The following is a 19193-nucleotide window of genomic DNA, read 5'->3' on the forward strand; positions in this document are numbered from 1 at the left end:
GGGCTATTCCTCACCGGTGGGACATTGTTTACGGCTAGAATACCTGGACTGACTCACTGTTTCTAGAAGAGCAGAAGTACAAAACAAAACAAGCAAAGGAAAAAGTTAGTGGATAATAAACACCCAGCAAACAACCCCTAAAAAGTCCAGCCTAGGTTGGCTGCTGCGGCTGCTCACTGCTGTCCCTCTAAACCACTGTGATGCTATCTTTGAGAATCCTCACATTTATGATCCTCCAAGGGAGGATGCTAACATGACCAAGAACACATGCAGTCATATGCATATATGCAGTGGGTATAGGACATTGTTGCCGCTGTGGACTCAAAGAAACCCCAAAGATGTGGCAAAGTTTTCCTCCTCCTATCTCATGGCCAGAAAGCCAGTCTCAGAGGACATAATACAAGTAGGATACCCAGAATGCTAAGTACACTTTTTACATTAACCAGTACTATAACTCATTTATTATATATCCATTTATTTTTATTATGTAACTCCTTTATTCACTGTACCAGCTGCAATTGTCTCAACCACATGCAGCTGAGGCTCATCTCTCATATGTCATCTCTCCCATAATCCTCCCACTCAGTTACTATCTGGTGGCTTTGATGACCATCTTTTCAGAATCAGGACCTGCAGAGACTTCAAAAGACAATGACCATGGCTCTATCCGGCCTTCACAGAATCTTTATATATTTTTTGGCCTAGAGAATTACTCTGAATAGATAATCTCCAAGTTATTCATTAGGTACAGACCCTTGGGGTCTGGAGGGTAGAATTTCAAAGGAGAGCCCCACCTGCTCCAAATGGTATCCTCTCAGACCCCTCTGCAATCCCACCACACATCATACACACCAGTGTCTGCTGAAGACTGAAGGCTACCCTCAAGTACACCTCTCCTACTGTCCACTTCCACTGTGCTGGAGCCCTGAGCCCAGTCCTGGCATGAATGATTGGAATATGTAACCATCCTGTTAGGGCAGTAAGCTTCTTTAAACCTTACAGCTAAGGATTGTGATCAGACATAAGACCTTAACACAGTAAATGCTCCGTAGAGGAGAGTACTGTCCCTACCAGGACATCAAGCCTGGTGTTCCCAGTATGGCTCTAAGCTGGTAGGGGTCCTTCCTGCTCAAGTCTCCCCAGAGTCATTCACCAAAACAAAGTCTCTGAAGGGACAGCCTTGTGAAGTCATTACATATGAGTGTGTGAGTGAATGTGGGTATGTGTGTATGTGGGAGGGTTATGCATGTATATGTGGGGGGGGTATGCATAGGTATGTGTGTGCAAGTGCATGTGTATTTGTGTCATATATGTGAATGGGCATATGGTGTGTGCATGTGTAGCTTTGAATATATGAGTGTGCTGATACCAGGGTACTTTTTCCGTGTCTATTATTGGCACAGTCACAGTGGAAGTCACATTGTGCCAGGGCCACAGCTATTCACAGGTCCAGACAGCTGAGAAGCACCTCAAGTAAGGCAACGACTGTGGGTGTAATTTAACTTCTGGGCTTCTGCACTGCTTTTGATGTAATGCATGACAGTACTTTACCCCTGTCTCTCTCCTCCCCCTCTCTTCCTTCCTTCCCCTCCCCTCCTCTCCTCTCCTCTCTCCTCTCCTCCCCTACTCTTCTGGGAAATGTCCCTGAAAGGAGGAACATGTGTGGGTGAAAAATTCCTCACATTCCGGAGTCCGATGGACACGGGTTGGGATTTGGGCTCCTCCTCCTGTATGTCAGCGTTTGGCAGGTGATAGGCTTGATTCCGTTTATATAAGATGGTATAATGCTTCATATTCATCGTCAGCTTGACTTAGGTTCTAATCAACTACTAGACATACCACTGATCATGTCTGTCCTATACTTCCAAAGAGAATTACAAGAGAAAGAAGTGCCTGTCCCAAGTGTGGGTGGCTCTCTGTGGCCTCGAATTCAAGACCAAATAAAAAGGAGAAAGGGAAATGCTGGCTGAGCAGCAGTAATCCCTGGCCTCTGCTTCCTGACTGTGGCTGTACTAACACCAGCAGAATCTTTACCACATCTCCTACCACAGCAAGAAAGTACCAATGACACAACGCCACAGCCTCACCCCTGTGTACACTGTATCAGCCTCACCCGCGTGTGCACTGTATCAATGGCAGCTGAGTCCCAGACGCTCTATCCCCTGGCAGAGCCTGAGTTGGTCACACCTTTGATATGCCGGATGGAAGGATGAAACTAGAGAAAGCAGAAGTGGTTGGGGGCTGACCCTGAGACCAAGAACAAACAGAATAGACTTCTTAGAAGTTTCCAAATCGAATCCATTTGTCAAGGCAGGGCATGGCATGAAAGTGAAATGTAATCTGTGAATAATTGCCAGATAACAGGTTTAAACTGCCAACTACACAACTGAGTAGGATATGCTGTTAAAATGAAGCTCTCACACTTCTCTAAGGTCAGCTATGGAGTTTTGATACAATGTATATTGTAGTCTTGCTGCCATTTATCACATTATCTTTTGCACCTAGTATAAAATGTACATTTATGATTGCTGCCACACGATACTGTAATTTTAAGGGTTGTTTGTGCCTTTAAGACCTTTTGACATTTAAATTGAAGTCTGGGAGATTAGTCACTTGCTCCCACTTAAAAACAAAAGTGTTTACATTCTCTCAGACCCTGTGGTTTTCAAATGCCTGGTGTAGCGCAGGGCACACAAGGTTCTTAGATTCCATGGTGAGGTCTAAGCGGGATTCTCCAGGTCCCAGCCACTACTGAACATAGAATTCAGTCCGGAGGCAAGGCTGGAAGTTTCTCAGCTCTTCACATTTCTCTTTTCCCAGGTTTTAGTCAATCTGAAGAGTGCTTTCCTAATTTATGTAAATGTCAGCTTTTGCATAATTCCAGTCAAATTCTTTAGAAACTGTAGCTCTGCATATGTAACAGAGGATGGCCTAGTTGGTCATCAATGGGAGGAGAGGCCCTCGGTCCTGTGAAGGTTCTGTGCCCCAGTATAGGGGATTGGCTGGGCCAGGAGGCAGGAGTGGGTGGGTTGAGGAGCAGGGGGAGGGCAGGAGAGGGTAGGGGATTTTCAGAGGGGAAACTAGGAAAGGGGATAACATTTGAAATGTAAATAAAGAAAATATCTAAGAAAAAAAAAAAAAAGAAAAAGGAACTGTAGCTCTACTGAGTTCTGTATCAATGTTGCTAATTTTTCCAAACAGTATACTCTTGAGGGTTTTTTTTGTTTTGTTTTGTTTTTGTTTTTTAAACAAATGCATTTCCTAAGGTATTCAGGAACCGAGAGGCACTTGTGTTCCCTCCAGGAGGAAGAAGCATGACAAGCGCTATTTGAGTATGTGTAGGAGTCCCTATTCATCAGGGAGGGCAGGAAATGTTAAAACACGGAAGATCCTGGTAGTTAACTTTACTGAAGTGAGTAGCCCCACAAGCTCGTGCCTAACTAGCATAACAGACTGCAGGAGGGAGAGATGGGAGGCCATTACTGACATTATATCCAACCTATTTTTAGTTGGTAAAACATACAGCCGTGTTACATATCCCAGCAACATGGGGGATGCAGATAGTGAGGGGGATGGGCACAGAAAAGGTTAAATGATAGCACTGGCCTTCAGGAACAGATAATGACTGTGACTCTGCATGTGGCATGCACACTGCCCTTTATAATTAAGCATTTACTATACGTTTTCTAGTGCCTTCCACAAGCGTACATTTCAACTAGAAATAGAACAGGGCTATAAAATACGCAAGCTTCTCTTTTGGCTTATTATTCCATAATCCATCACTCTTTATTTTATTGCCTAGTGATGACCTGCAGAGAGAATAGCCCAAACTCCCCAAGCTTCGGTTACATAATCTCCGCAAATAAAACAAGGGTTATAGCTCTTTTGGCTGCCGCACTGAGAATGCAGAGTCAGATGTTAGCTGTTCAGGGCACTTTATTCCTTTACGACTCCTTGTTACACACCAAGTGATCTCCCAGGTGTTGAGCATACAGAACCTTCTCTCCAAAGTGTGGACATAAACGGCAGTCCTAAAAGCGAGTAAACAATGCGTGACACTGGAGAAAGACAGATCAAAGATTCAATGTTTATGCTTTTAATCACTCACTATAATTCCAGTAATGGTTATGGAGAAAATAAAATATTTTAGAACCATATTTGCATTCCATTGTGGGACTCCCCTGGAGGTCAGCATCGGCCATATTGGAGTGACTGAGTGTGGCGGTTTTCTGAGCCTTGCCTGTGCCATATCCTTTACTAATGGGCAGAGAGGGGCTCACACAGAGTACGAACCGAAGCTCTGTGGAAAGCACCCGGGCTAGTGAGAGGCATTAGACTGAACTGCTCTCTCACCCAGCATCTTGATTGAATCCCTCCCCCATCAGTATCTTCTCTGGCTGTGCAGCGATCAATCATCCGCTTCCCAAGGTAAGCTCCCCACTCTTTGGGGGTACGTGTTCTAAAAAGTGTGTATACAGTCGGGTCCCTGAGTGTTAGCTTCTTAGTCGTGACGGCTGGGAAGTTTCAGTGAGGGGTTGTTTAGGTCAGAATAGGTGTGGGCATGCCTTTGGGGTGCCATTTGGATCATGACCGAGTCTAAGGTGGGCAGCACGTCCCTCATGTTCGGATCCTGAACTGTATTGAAGAGAATTCTTGAGGTGAGCACAGATGTGTGTGCACGAGCTTCTCTCTCTGCACCCGACAATAAAGTCATCACCTGCTTAACCTCTTGATCTCACAGTGCCATGGACTGTACCCTAGAACTGCAAGCTAAAGCAAACCTGGGATCCTCTAAACTGCTTTTCCTCAGCGTGTTTTATCTCAGTGGCAGAAATGAGACTCCAATAGTCCTACGCGTTGGTTGAAGAACCATTTACTGTACGGTTCCCTTCCCTAGCAGAGGAAAATAAATCTTTGGTGGACTCTTATTACTGTACACCATGTGGCCTCTCTCCGTCCCTAAAACCTAGTACAGAATGCATGTCACCTGCCACTTTGACAGAGAGCTCAGCATGGCAGAAGACCCGTTCTCAGAGTGCTAACACATGAGACTCACTCATCCTTGCCATGTGCCTGTTGATTAAAGAAAATACACATCTGAGAGGCTGAGGCAAAGCCATTGTGGTGTCTCTGTGCCCCTATAGAAGGCACAAAGGCAGAACTGGACAGATACCATGTAGTTTCCTGAAGCGTATTTAATCTATTTCTATGTCAGCCAAAGATCAATGCCAGGTTTGTAATTTAGGAACTATCTAATAAAGTTTTCTGTCTATCACTTCATCATATACATAAAGCTGAAAACCAATCAGCTTATAGAATGATTAATTTTGTGGCAAACTGATTTTGTTGGTGGTGTTGTTAAGACTTGATGTGACCATTTCTCGGGTTAGGTCTACTTGCTATTGATTGGGAAATAGAAATCCAACCTAAATTCTTTACAATGGTCTTTTTTGTTGTTTGTTTGGGTTATTGTTGTTGTTGTTTTGTGGCAGGGTTTCTCTGTGAGACCAGGCTGTTCTCCAACTCACAGAGATCTGCCTACCTTTGCTTCCCTAGCTGGGGAGGTGGTTCAGCCATTAAAAGCTAGGCTCATTAAAAAAAAAAAAAAAAAAAAAAAAAAAAGGATGAATTTTAAAACAGCTATCTTTTGTTTAATTTCCTAAAATTAAATATATATATAATTATCACCAATTTGTTAATAACAAATTCTTGGATTTATTTGACTTAATGCCTCTCAAAACATGTGATATTCTTGCATAAAAATTTTAAAGCAATGAATTTCCAAAGAAAACAAAATAACCAGCACCGCCAAAGCATAAGACTGCATGCAGTAAGTGCCCAGGGACAGCACCATTCTAGATTGCAATAAAATTTGGTGAATCACAAGAGACCAAAACAAAACAAAACACCCCAAAACACAAATAAGCAAACAAAAACCCCAAACCTGAGGAGCTAACATAGGGGCAATGGTGACAGTGACTTAGCGTTCACTTTTGAGGTTTGGCTGCTTGAGACAGGTCCATGGTGAGGAAGGGCAGGCCTCTGCTGATGTATAACTCACTTTGATTCCGACTATGGCCTCAGGTCGAGGATAATGGTTCCCCAGTTGCTCCTTCAGGAATGATTTAGAGCTGCCAAACTCACAAATGGAAAACACACACATACACTTGTACATACAAGTCCCCCGAGCACCAGTTTATTCCTGCACATGTCATTAGATACAGCCCCAAAGCCTCTTGGGAAAAAAATTACACTGCTTTATATTTCACACAAAGAGCATACTCTTTAACCAGGGTGGTAGGAAGGCAAGCACAGCCTGCCTGGGGAAAAACACCTGTGCTTCGCTATAGCTCCATCCCACCTACAGACAGGCTCACCCTTCCTTGGTGCTTCGCTATAGCTCCATCCTCTACAGACAGGCTCGCCCTTCCTTGGTGCTTCGCTATAGCTCCATCCCACCTACAGACAGGCTCGCCCTTCCTACCAAGGTCGAGGCCCTGAGATCGGCTTCCTGTATAGACATGGGATGAGTTGCTTGTGGAGTCTTCATTAGCCCCACAGACCCGTGGCTGTGTCTATTTGTTAAGCAACAGAATTCTCGATTCTGCCTTAAGACCAATTCATTCATTTAATAAATTTTTATTGAAGGCTTTATTGCACATTTCCACTGGCAACATTAAAGAATGTGGACAGACCTCGCTTTATATCCACACTCTCATCACAGTGAAGAGCTTGTATCCGGTCTCCCCTTTCACATTTTCTTTGTGGGGCTGACAACATACTCCTCAAACCCCATTGTGCCTTGCCTCTGCACCTCTGCCAGTTCCACAGAAGGACACCAGGAACATGGGATCCAGGAAAGCCGATTTCTAGCTTCTTCCATTCTGTCCCTGTGCGTTTCTGGTCTTCCCTCCCACTTCCTCTTTCTCCTGTGGACTTCCGGTTTGCTTTCTATTTCAGTTAGACTCACCTCCACCTGTCAGTTGCAGTTTGTCCAGTAACTGAAGATAATCCTGGATTGTGGTTTTCCTCAAGCACCTGATGCACATTGCTGCATCCGAATTCTAGCAACAGCTAGCCAGCTCCTCATACTCAAAGTTTTGAGGTCCGTTTCTGAATTTTAATAATGCAAAATCTCCCTCGGTTCCCTCAGCCTTAATTGCTTTACTGTCTTCGATGGTGATGTCAGAGTCTCCTGAACTCTCCGTTCTCTCATGGCTTCTTAATGCATAATATTAGGGTTTTTTTCTTAATATTTTTATGTAGTTTATGTCTCCTTACTGGACTGCTCTCAGTAAACTCGATGCATGCAAGGCGTCTCAGGTGACTTCAGATGATGATGAGGAGGAAACCTCTGGATACCAGTGAGATTTCAGAAAGCAAAGTTGTATGAGCTAAACATGCAACCAGCTCCCCCACTTAGAGCGCACAGCGCCTCTAAAGAGCTTCTTTGCACTGGGGCTTGGGTTTGCTCAACATTACTCCTTCACAGTATGTTTGTGCACCCTTATTCCTAAAACAGTTCCACAAACAAACCATCCCTCAAAGTCCATGATTACAGTCACCATACTCATTTGGTTCTTTGGGACGGTTTCAGAGTGATTTTGGTCATGAAGAATCTTCTGGCTACACTGAGATTGAACATGAGCACTGTGACCCCATGACCATTATAGAAACCCTTGTTGTAAGTCTGACCACGGTAAGAAAGCATATGACTGCTGCCCTTGGTGGGACCAGGAGACGGACTGCTTTATCACAAAGGAACTTTCGAACCTCCAAAGTGTAAGCCTGGGGAAGCCTGACATTGTGTCTTCCCTGCCTGCTACCTTATGCATGCTCCAGATCAAGGCTCCAATTGCTTTACACTCAAGGTCTCTGCAAAAACGTCTAGCACGTAAGTCAGTTGTTTGTCTTTTAATAAAAATATAAGGTCGCACAGCATTATAATAAACAGAGCCCTGTACAAAGGGTGTCCATAACTCCATCCTTGACTCCCTAAACCCCACTATGGCTTGGGATGATGGCAAAGCACACTACTACCTAGAATCTCAAAACAAATGAGGTAAGGATGATAAAACATATATTATTAGAAACATAGACTTGTAGTTAAACCTATCTAATTCTCTATTATTTGCATCTCATGTTAAGTATAGAGAAAATGTCTTATGTGTTGTAAGGATGCATTACCTGCCGATTAAAAAGCCTATGGGGTATGGCCTATGGCTTAGGCAGGAAGTAGAAGTAGGATATCTGGGAGGAGACAGAACTCTGGGATAGAGCCAGGCAGGATAGATTCACTGAGAAGATGTGAGGAGATGAATGCATGCACCCGACCACAGTTAACCAGCCGTGTGGCAGAATATGGGCAAAAATAAATGAGGTATTTTAAGTTATATCTAGTCAGAGAAGAGCCTAGCTATATGGCCAAGGTATTTATAAATATATTTTGAGACTGAGTCTTATTTCTGGGAGCCCAGGGTTAGGAGGTAGAGAACCTGACTTAACATCCACAGTTAAGCCTCTAGAAACACCCATAATCTGTCAAAACACAAAAGGTTATCTCATGTAACATGACTTTAATCTATTTCTGGCTATTTGCATTTATTTCAATTTAAGGGGGCAATAGAGGTACACATATCTTGAGGGCAATCAATGTCTTTTTTATTGAAGTTAACTCCCCTCCCAAAAAGAAGGAAGCCATGTTTGGTACTGGAAACCTTGCTAGCTACTCAGAGCTATGGGGTCATGGTTTTTAGAGGATAATTGACAACCACCAAATTATTAAACCAACATAATCCTTAACGACAATCTGTAAATATTTGTCCATATAACCACAGATAACCATCAAGAAAACTTCTCTTAGCAACAAATGGAGACTACTACAGAAAACAACAACCAATCAAAATGCAGAGTTGTGGAGTCCAGTCCCAAATGACTGCATCTACAAAACACTCTTGCACCTAAGTCTTAGGGAACACTGCTGAGGAAGGATCAGAAAGTGTATAAACGTCACAGAATCAGGGAGGTCGCTGTGAGATTATGCTTCCTCTACCCATAAAGTTCCACCAACATGACTAGCAAAATATGAACAATTATGACACCCATGGATGGACCCATCAAAGTGGACAGGAAAAGCCCCCGAGGGCTCGGCTCTGCACAAAGAACTATAGGCAATTCAGGAGAGCAGGGAGTGGGAGAGAGAGGTGGACTTCCCCAGGGAAGAGCTCACCAAATGCTTATCAGTCCTGGAAACATATATACAAGTAACATTGTATAGATTGTATACTGCAGAGGTTGTAGTTAGAAATATATATATTTACATATATGCAATATGTATATTTATGTATACTATTAATGAAAAGAGAGGCTATGAACTTGAAAGAGAGCAAGGGACGATTACAGAGGAGGGTTTAAAAGAAGAAAGGGGCAGGGAGAAATATAACTAAGTTATAATCTCAAAAGCAAACAAAAAAGTCAAACTTTTTCTTACATTGTATCTATTCCTATGTAACCAGTAGATGTTCCTGAAGCCACCCAATATTTTTCCCACAATTGTCTTACAAACTTCATTATAGCTGACTTTGAGCAGAGGCCCCGCCTCCCAAGACATAGGTATCTGCGGATGCTGTTGCCAGGCAACGTTTCAGAACATGTATCATCTCTGTTGTCTGCCCTCAGTACTGATTCCTTGCTTTCTATTCCTGCTTTCTCATTTTCCTGGCCCAAGAACATTTTTCCATCAGTTGAAAGTTTGGCAGAACTTCAGCATTTTCTAGGATTTATTGGCTGCTGTAGAAAAATCTCTCAATGGTTGGGGTTTCCAGGGAATTCCTGGAGCTTGTGGCTGGAAACACAACTGAGTAAAATTCAAACCCAAGCAGCTCTCCAACCATGGGACGGGACTTTTAAGCACCAGGGCTCCTTGTAACATTTATGCTCTTTTGAAATATATTTGAAAGCAACAGAGAAATGTAATTTTTAGGAGAAATTATATTTGCTCTACACAGCAATGCCAAAACAAAAATAATGCTTTAGATCAGATGAACTGAATTTCATGCAAATATTATGCCATATGTCATTAAATCATATTAACTTTTTATATAAAAGGTCAATCTAAGTACCAAACTGCTAAAATCTTTTAAGAAAATTTATTCTTCTCATATGCAACAAGATGAATTTCTAAACAAACTCTTTTGGAAATATTGACTATTATAGCTTCTAGAGTAGTTTTATCAAAACTGGAAGTTTTGATAAACTCTACAGTCTTCAAAGTGGAATTTGGAGTGTTTAGCACTAGTTGTAGAAAGATATCAGCTGGAATGGATTATAAAACAGTTTCTTTTTGTCTTTATGTGTACAGCAAAATAAACATAGGACATATTCAGTCTCCTTCTCTCTCCTCACTTCCCTTCTCCTTCCCCTTTCCCTTTCCCTTCCCCTTCTCCTCCCCCTCCTCTTCTCTTCCCTTCTCCCCTTCTCCTTCCCCTTCTCCTTCCCCTCCCCCTCCCCTTTCCCTCCCTCTCATTTTCCTTCTCTATCTCTCTTTAGATAGTGGTGTTTCTCAAGTTTGGATGCAGGGTGTGCTAGGTACCTGGAACATATTCTGTCACTGTACTCTATCCCACATGTAATATTTCTGTTTTTTTTTTTTCTTTTCAGAGCTGAGGACCAAACCCAGGGCCTTGCACTTGCTAGGCAAGTGCTCTACCACTGAGCTAAATCCCCAACTCCACATATCTGTTTTTAAGTTTGAAAAATAATGATTAATTATAAGAAAAATAATTTTAGTTAGTAAATAACAACTCGAGGTTACAAGATGAGCGCAGAAGTACTCTCACATGGTGCATAGGATAGTCTAAAAAAAACTGGCATCTCTAGAATGGTCATGAACTTATGGTTAGAAAAGGTCATGAACTTATGGTTAGAAAGGCCTTAGAGGAGGCATATTACTACTGTTCTAAATATACACATCCCTAAACCAACTCCTAATGTCTTATTATTATGTGCGTATGTCAGTGCATTTCTCAAACTTTTGGAGAAGGTTGCGTTTCCAGTAGATGACGATCAACAGATCAACAGAGACTCACATCTGGTCAATGAGCAGAGTAAGAAGCTGCAGAGTGCTCATCCCGAAGGGGAATATCCACTCAGATCCCCTCCTCCCAACCCTAGGGATCATCACAGATCCACTCAGATCCCCTCCTCCCAACCCTAGGGATCATCACAGAAGAGGGGGCTGAAAATGAGGAGATCCAAAGGCAGTGAATGACTGTGAAGAACTGGTACTGTATAGACACAACAGGGTAGGTACACACAGGGACTGACAGAAGCTAAGGGATGGGGACCAGGGAAAGGGGGCAGACTGCTTGAAGAGTTTGGGGAGGGTTGATATATCTGGGTCTGGTTAGAGTTATGGTGTTAGCCACACAATTCTGATTGCTTTAAAATACTCTGCACTGCATATTTTCTAGTGGTAAGACTCCGAGCTGTATACATACAGAAGTTATGGTTACACGGACATGGACTCACGGACACACGGACACACGGACATTCTCTAAGTGATTATTACTCTTACTACTGCATTTCCAGGGTTACCTCTTGCCCAGGAAGTCTCCTTACTAAACACTTCAAAATGCTTCCTATACTGTCAGTGGACCAGAAGATGCCTACTGAGTGTTATATATGAGGACAGCCGACACGTGGTGTCCTTTGATAGAAAATGTAATGTAGCAGATACCTTTGTAAAGAAGATAAGTTTATTTAGCAAAACATACTTCCAATTGAAAATACTTGGAGTCAAAACCAAGATGACTAGCATTTTGAGACCTTACCCAGTGTAATCTTAAGTTTAGTAGGTAAAAAATCAGTCTCTCAAGGCTCCCAGTTGGTGCTATTAGAGGATTCCATAGTTTAGCAGCGTTAGCAGCTGCCTCGCACACATGCTCGCCATGTCTCTATCTCTGGTCAAAACAATCAAACTCTAAATGGGCCCGGAGCTTGGACGTGGCTTTTGGACATTGCCCTCTTCCTACCAGGATGGGATGAGTTTCTTTCCCCTCACATCCATACTTCCTGTTTTCTGACCGGTAGGGGAGTTGCCTGTCCCCTTGTCTTTCCCACAAGACAGCAAGTATCTCCTGGAATGCAGAGTGGGTGAGCTGCAGCGTTACCATGCTGGGGTGGGCGTGGGGTGGGTTCATTCATTACTGAAACCATTCTAGATTGCTTGTTGTTGCTATGATAAAGCATAGAGTAAAATCAACTCGGCGGGGAAGGGTTTGTTTCAGCTTCCACATTCAGGTTGTAGCCTCACTCCAAGGGCGATCAAGACAGAAACTCAAGCAGGAGTGCAAGTGGGAATCATGGGGGAATGCTGCTACCTGGCTTGCCCTGGAGCTCATGTTTAGCTCCCTCCTACACAGCCCAGGCTCATCTTTCTAGGGGTGGTGCCACCCACAGTGGGCTGGGCCTTCCCACATCAATCACCAATTAAAACAGCCTCTCACAGACATGGCCATAGTCCAACTCAAAGGAAGCAATTTATTCACCTGATGTTTTCTTGTCCCAGGACCCATTGCTCTGACTGCAACTTCTAAAGATCTGCTCATGCTAGTGTTTCATCTGGTGAGTATTACTGCCAATAGGACACCATCAATGATCTTTCACAGTGATCTGCATTCCCTAGAGGACTGTGAGGAGAATCTTTTCAAGTTCAAACCCAGAGGGTGGAGTCAGATGGGGCAGTGGATCTACACATATATACTTGAAAATTGTGTTTTCTTAAGGCAACACACCATTTTCTGTAGTTGAATTGTAAACGTGCCACCTTCTTAAGCAGTGTATTTTTAAATGAAAAGTAATATTGTATCCTCTGGGTTCTAAGTAGGAGGCACACAGCATTTCCTACTAGACAAGATATGAAACCAATGGTTATGGCCTGTGAGCACTAGACATAAATCCTTTAAATAACTAAGTGCTTAAGCTGACTTTCCAGAAAAGGCCTCCAGACATCACTGGAGCACAATTTAGAGATGTCTCTACAAGATTGACTATGTGCAGGGATTGGACTATCCATGTAAAGGCCTTCAACTATCACAGGCTCAGAATTTCCCTAGTAGAGCCTGACAGGCCTGCGTAAAACCACAGAGACAATCTATGTTTGCACAAAGGGGTCTAAAGTCTGACCTCATCATCCAACCAATATCAGCTTCTCCTCTTACCCCCCAAAACCCCCTGCCTCGGGGCTCTTTGAAAGGCCAATCAGAGCTTGTAGTTCCTCTCCGTGCTGACTGTGGGTGCATGTGGGCTCCACATCAAGAAAATGGCACAATGTTCTTCTCTCTCTGAGCTCCCATCAGAGAACAGCATGAGTAGAGTCAGTGGGGGAAGCCCTGTGCAAACCTCAGCTCCAACCTTCAGCACTTCACAAGGACAGCATTTGTCTGGCAGCAGGGAAGACCCAGTTCTCTCCTCAGTATAACGAGCAAATAAAACTGAAGAGTTCATCTGAGGGCTGAGATGGAACACCGACTCTGGTTAAATATGAGTCAATATGCCAGTAGATATGAAAGGATCTGTCATTCAATGTGCACAGCCTTGAAAGACACTCAGGAATACACTAAAGACTTAACAGCTTGCCTTAGTCGAGGTTTCTATTGCCACGACCAAAGAACATGACCAAAAGCAAGATGTGGAGGAAAGAATTTGCTTGGCTTATACTTCTAGATAGCAGTCCCTCAATGAGGGAAGTCAGGACAGGAACTCAAAGAAGACAGGCACTGAATCAGTAGTCATGGAGGGTGCTGCTTGCTGGCTTGCTCTCTGTGGCTTGATCAGTCTGCTTTCTTATGGAAGCCAGCCCAAGAAAGGCACCACCTGCTATGGACTGGGCCCTCTCCCATCAATTGCTAATTAAGAACATGCTCTAGAGCTGAATCTTATGGAGGCATTTCCAAATTTCAGATAACTCTAGCTTGTGTAAAGCAGAAATAAAACAAGCCAGCACACTGCTCCCTGGGGACCAGCTCCATGTTTGTATTGTCTAAAGATGGAGGACTGGGTGGTTTTGTTTAAAATGCCTTTAATTTGTCCTTTATGACATCTTACACCTCTGATTCCTTTGCACTGTGTGCCTTTAGAAGGTCAGGAGTAGAGCACATTCTCATGGTCTCAGCTTCCATTGTTTATTGCCCAGAGAGAGCCTTCTGGTCTACCTTTATCACTCCTCCATCTTCCATCAAAGCACATTGACAACTTGTGCTGTTAACTCCCATCAAGTTCAAAGAGAGTTAAAAATCTCAAACTATTCCCAGAAATTTAGACTCATGGGCAGATTCTTTAGAACAACTCAGCTACCTTTGCTGCTAGGAACCTCTAGGTTACCAGTGGGCCTTCATCTCCATTGCTAACTGGAATCACCTTCCCCATTCTCTATGGCCAAACCCACTGGTGACTAAGTTTAGAAGGCCATAACTTACAGATACTTTCTTTCCTGGATTACATTTTCCGGGAACAAAGCCCAGGATGTCTTATGTTTTGAGTATTACCTGAGATTTTTGGGTCTTTAATTACAGATGATTTATTTTTCTTGGTAGTTTGGAATAAATCATCCATGTTTCCTCATGCTTTTCAAGAATGTCAAGTAACCACCACACTAGTTCAGGCAACTCCTTATGTCTACTCTCTAACCAAAAGTCTTTTACAAAGGAAGCAGGCATGATATCAGCTCATATCAAATTCCACCAAAGACAGAATATTAGTATTTCAAAAGCATCTAAAAGTGTTTGCATGTGCTTAAGTATTGTAAGGAGCAAGCTATGAACATATGAACACAGCCTTTCAGCATATACCGTTCTCGTACACATACACAGATTTTTTTATGAGATGAAAGAATTTAATTCTACCTTTCCAAAGAAGATAAGACTAAATAGAAGCCCTTCTAGAGATGTAATCAATGCCCAAGTCTTTTGTTTAAATCGATTATATATATATATATATATATATAATTTTCAATCCCCTAAATTCCACTTTACTCATCCACCTCCAATAGTACTTCTTGCAAACTATGAAATTATCTTAAGAGCATCCATCCAGATGTCTATCTGTATAACTCTAATGGATAACTGCAGTGAAGGTTAATATTGATTCTCAACTTGACAGGATTAAGAGTTGTCGTAGAAACGTACCTCTGGCCACGGTTGAGACAGACCACTTAGTGTATGTTAACTGAGGAGGGAGGACTCATTCTAAATTTGGGTTGCACTAGTCCATGGACAGGAGACCCAGACTATACAAAAAGGAGAAAGCAAGCTGAGTACCTATAGGGATTCATCTTCCCCAACTTCCTGATTGAGATGGAATGTCACCAGCTCCCCCTAACTCTATGACTTCTCCAATATGATGCTCGGCACAGACAAAGGTGAGACAAAACATACTATCTTTGTTTCGTGAGGGCATCTTGTCACGTCAAGAAGACAAAAGACAGCTGGGTCATATGCTCTTTATTCTGAACTCCCTGAAGCTGGGAGCAATATCTGGTTGGAAACCCAAAGACCAGAAAGCACCTAGAAAGATTGCCAGTCTGAAAAGACTAGCACAGTCTCAGTACGAATGAATTCCCTGATGCATAAGCACATAGCCATCGTCACGATGGCAGACACAACATTCTAATAGTTGCACACATCCCAACAAATAGCCAAGACAATTAAACCATCAGCATATAACATTAACACATAACTGGTTCAAAATGATAACAGCTTCTCCAGTTTCCACCGTGGGCCCACACTCAAAATTAACAGTTAAAATGTATCATTCATGTATTCAGACCTGCCCATAATCTCTTAAGTGTGTTTCTTTCAAAAACAAGTATATATATATATATATATATATATATATATATATATATATATATATACTTGGCAATTTCCACCTGCTGTCACAGATCACAGAAATGTCTATGGCTGTAACAGAACAAGTGACATTGTTCTCCAGGAACCTGGTTCTGCCTCCCCCACATTGGCACCTCATGCCCTGTGGACAGCCAGTGCTGTCTGTACTCACCAAACCTTGGCAGGTAGAAAGGGCCACTGAGGAATTCCCCTGAAACCTTAAGGATCCTTGGTAAAAGCAGTTCTCTTCTGGTGGAAACATCTGTACAGACTTGGTGCCTCCCTTCCCCAGAGTTTGCACCATGAATCCAGGAGCCATCAAGTTGCTGGCAGCTTTCAGGTCGAGGTGGAGGTCATGCCTGGGGCCCTTCAGCCTTAGGTGCAGGGCATCTCCTCCTGGCTGTGTCACAGCTCTTCTCCGACGCCTCCGCTGGTAGTGCATGATGTCATGGGATACATAATCCCCCCTGTGGTCTACCTCATAGGCAGACACCAGGTCATACTCTGAAATTGAGAGAGGAGAAGAGGCTGAGTAATTTCAGGGTTCTGAGAAGACTCTCGCAGTGACTGCACATGACAGCTGCTCTGTGAGTAAATAATGAAGTGTAACCCTGAAGAAGCAGCTCTCCTTTGATGTGGTATTTTCCCCCTTCGTTTATGACTGGGGAATTTGCTGTGTCAGTAATACAGTGTTATGGCAGCAGAGATTTATCTGAAGTTTGCTTACAGAATTTCCTCCTTTAGCTCTGTTATTTATCTCTCCACGTGAATTTGAGACTGGGTGGATGTTGAAATCGCCCCCGCATCTCTTACTGGGTAGAAATGAAAAGGGGATCCTATGCCTTATAAAAGTTGTGAAGCATTCCTTTCTCCATACACTTTATGTTTTGTATAAAAACCTTCACTGGACTGACAAGAAAAAAAAATGTTGGCCTCAAGTGCTGTAATTAAAATAACAGAAACAAACACAAAAAACATGATGGCCAGCCCTGCTGTTTATTTAATTCTGAAATCATTGAACACACAGGAGGAAAGGAAGACTAGAGTCACATGCCAGGACTCACAGATCAAGGTCACTCTAGAGAAACGCTCACGTGCTGCACCCCTGAGCCACCGCGGACTTGCCTGTTGCTCTGGTCTCCCTTTTGTCCAGCTGGGTTCTTGTGACAACATTGGGAGCCCACCCCTGGGCCAGGTCTCACCATTATATTCTCTGGTGTCTTGGTCTGAAGAGCATTCAACTACAACAGCTTATAAAAACCAGGAGAAACCTCCAGACTCTGTCAGACATGGCTGAGACTACAGCATCCTTTAGAATAGCGCCCAGTGTCACCACCCTCCACAGAGAGCAGAGACGTTACTGAGCTCAGTGCTTTCTGCTCCTGTGAATATTGAAACAGCTTCTGCCATTCTGGGAAATCATTTTTTTAAAAAGATGATAAACTCGTCTTTGCCTTCTCATCACCAGCATTTACAGTATCTTCTCTGTGCCCACACTCCAGGGACGGATCTTCCCACGAGGGAGGAGCCAAGGACTGGGCTTTTAGATCAGGGTCACAGCTGACTGCTCAGCCATATTATCAGCTGAGACCTGCGGCCAAGGTAGCTCTGTGGAGGCCAAGGTTAATTTTTTTTTTTTTTTTAAGTTTTAGATTAGCTAGCTTGGTTTAAGTCTTTGAAATCAGTAATTAAGCATGGCATGTGTCCAGTTGTATATGAAATTTGGCTGGGGTTTTGTGCCTGTATTTCCCCCCCCCCCCCAATCGATAAACAGAACAGGCCAGCATGGTGTCAGGCCTTTCTCTGAACATACAGTAAGGTGTCTTTATAAAGCTCATCACTTCAAACAGGGGGAATAGACAGGTCTAACCTGACAGTTTGGCAGACCTATCCTCCAGACTGGAGGCACAGCACATTTGGAGTTTGACCAGTTGCAACATTCTAAACATGTGTTTCCTCTCTGGACTATTAATGGTCTCTTAAGGGGTAGCTCTACTAGATGCTTGGTAACCAGGCATGAGTGGACACATTTTTCAGACTCATGTATAAAGTATGACTTGGTTATAGGTGATCAATATCAAGGGCAATTACCACCAGTTTAGTTTGAATAGGCACAGACACTTGTCTGTTTTACCTGACAAGCAATAGACAGGTAAAACAGAAGTTCAGACAGTAGCCACTGACATGCCACAAAAGCCATGAGGCCACTGACATGCCACAAAAGCCACGTGGTTGGGTTTAAGAGAGTCAGGGAAGGTAGAAGACCAAAGGCAGGGAGCCCTGATGGGATTCTCTCTTGCTGACAACCATGGCAAAGTGAGGATTGGAGGGCACCAAGACTTTGGCTATGGTGCCTGCCACATGTCATAGCATAAGGCCAGGGCTTCCGCTTGCTACTGAGGCTTCCTTCTTCTAGCCCAAAGCTTTGTCTCTCTCTCTCTCTCTCTCTCTCTCTCTCTCTCTCCAGTCACAGGCCTAATCTATATATCTAGCCCCTCTGTACAAGTGGGAACAGCTGGCCTAGGGAGGCAGCAGGCTCTGCAGGTGACTTAGCAGGTTCTGACAGGCACCTGCACCAGAGCAGGAGATTTAGCTTTGGTAGTGTAAGACACTCTAGCTTCTAGAACATTTTGTGGAGGGTTGTGGGGGATCCGGCAACCTGGTATGTGGCAAAGGGGGGCAGGGAAGCACAGACGGTCTGAAGAGAGAATCTAGGTGCATCCGTGTCCTCGTTCTGGTGGTTTGCAGTTCACCAAAGCGTTTTCTCTCAAGTGACACCTCCACTGCTCTCTGCTCTGTGGGGCAGGCAGGTTTGCTGGGGGTATTGTTAGCTAGCACATCTGAATCCTCATGGGGTTCAGTATCACTTCTGGCTACCCCCTTCTCCTTCGGGGGTAGCGGAATAAAGAAAAGAGGTACAAGTCATTGTTGTTAGCCTAATCCATGAGCTTCGTTGTACATAGAGAGATGACGACAGCCATATCACCCAGCCACACCAATCCTGGATATGGACTCAGATCCAATCAGCGACACGACAGTCAGCATACCACAGAGACACTGGACAGTTTTCACAGTAGCCAAACTATGGAGTCAGCCTAGGTGTTAGACATGTGAACAGACATGGAAAATGATAAGCAAAAAGACAGACAGACAGGGCCAGGCGTGGTGGCACATGACTTTAATCCCAGCACTCGGGAGACAGAGGCAGGTGAATTTCTGAGTTCGAGGCCAGCCTGGTCTACAGAGTGAGTTCCAGGACAGCCAGGGCTATACAGAGAAACCCTGTCTCGAAAAACCAAAAAAAAA

General features: G+C 43.6%; 1 protein-coding gene across 1 annotated transcript in view; it reads right to left on the reverse strand.

The window, feature by feature from the left end:
- Positions 1-19193, reverse strand: part of Adamts16 (ADAM metallopeptidase with thrombospondin type 1 motif 16) — a 106396-nt gene that overhangs the window by 84512 nt on the left and 2691 nt on the right. The window contains exon 3 of the mRNA XM_021208625.1: positions 16060-16391. Coding sequence (XP_021064284.1) covers positions 16060-16391 — 332 coding nt within the window. The remainder of the gene's footprint in view (positions 1-16059; positions 16392-19193) is intronic.

Source organism: Mus pahari, chromosome 11 (assembly GCF_900095145.1).
Source record: "Mus pahari chromosome 11, PAHARI_EIJ_v1.1, whole genome shotgun sequence".
NCBI classification, from domain to species: domain Eukaryota; kingdom Metazoa; phylum Chordata; class Mammalia; order Rodentia; family Muridae; genus Mus; species Mus pahari.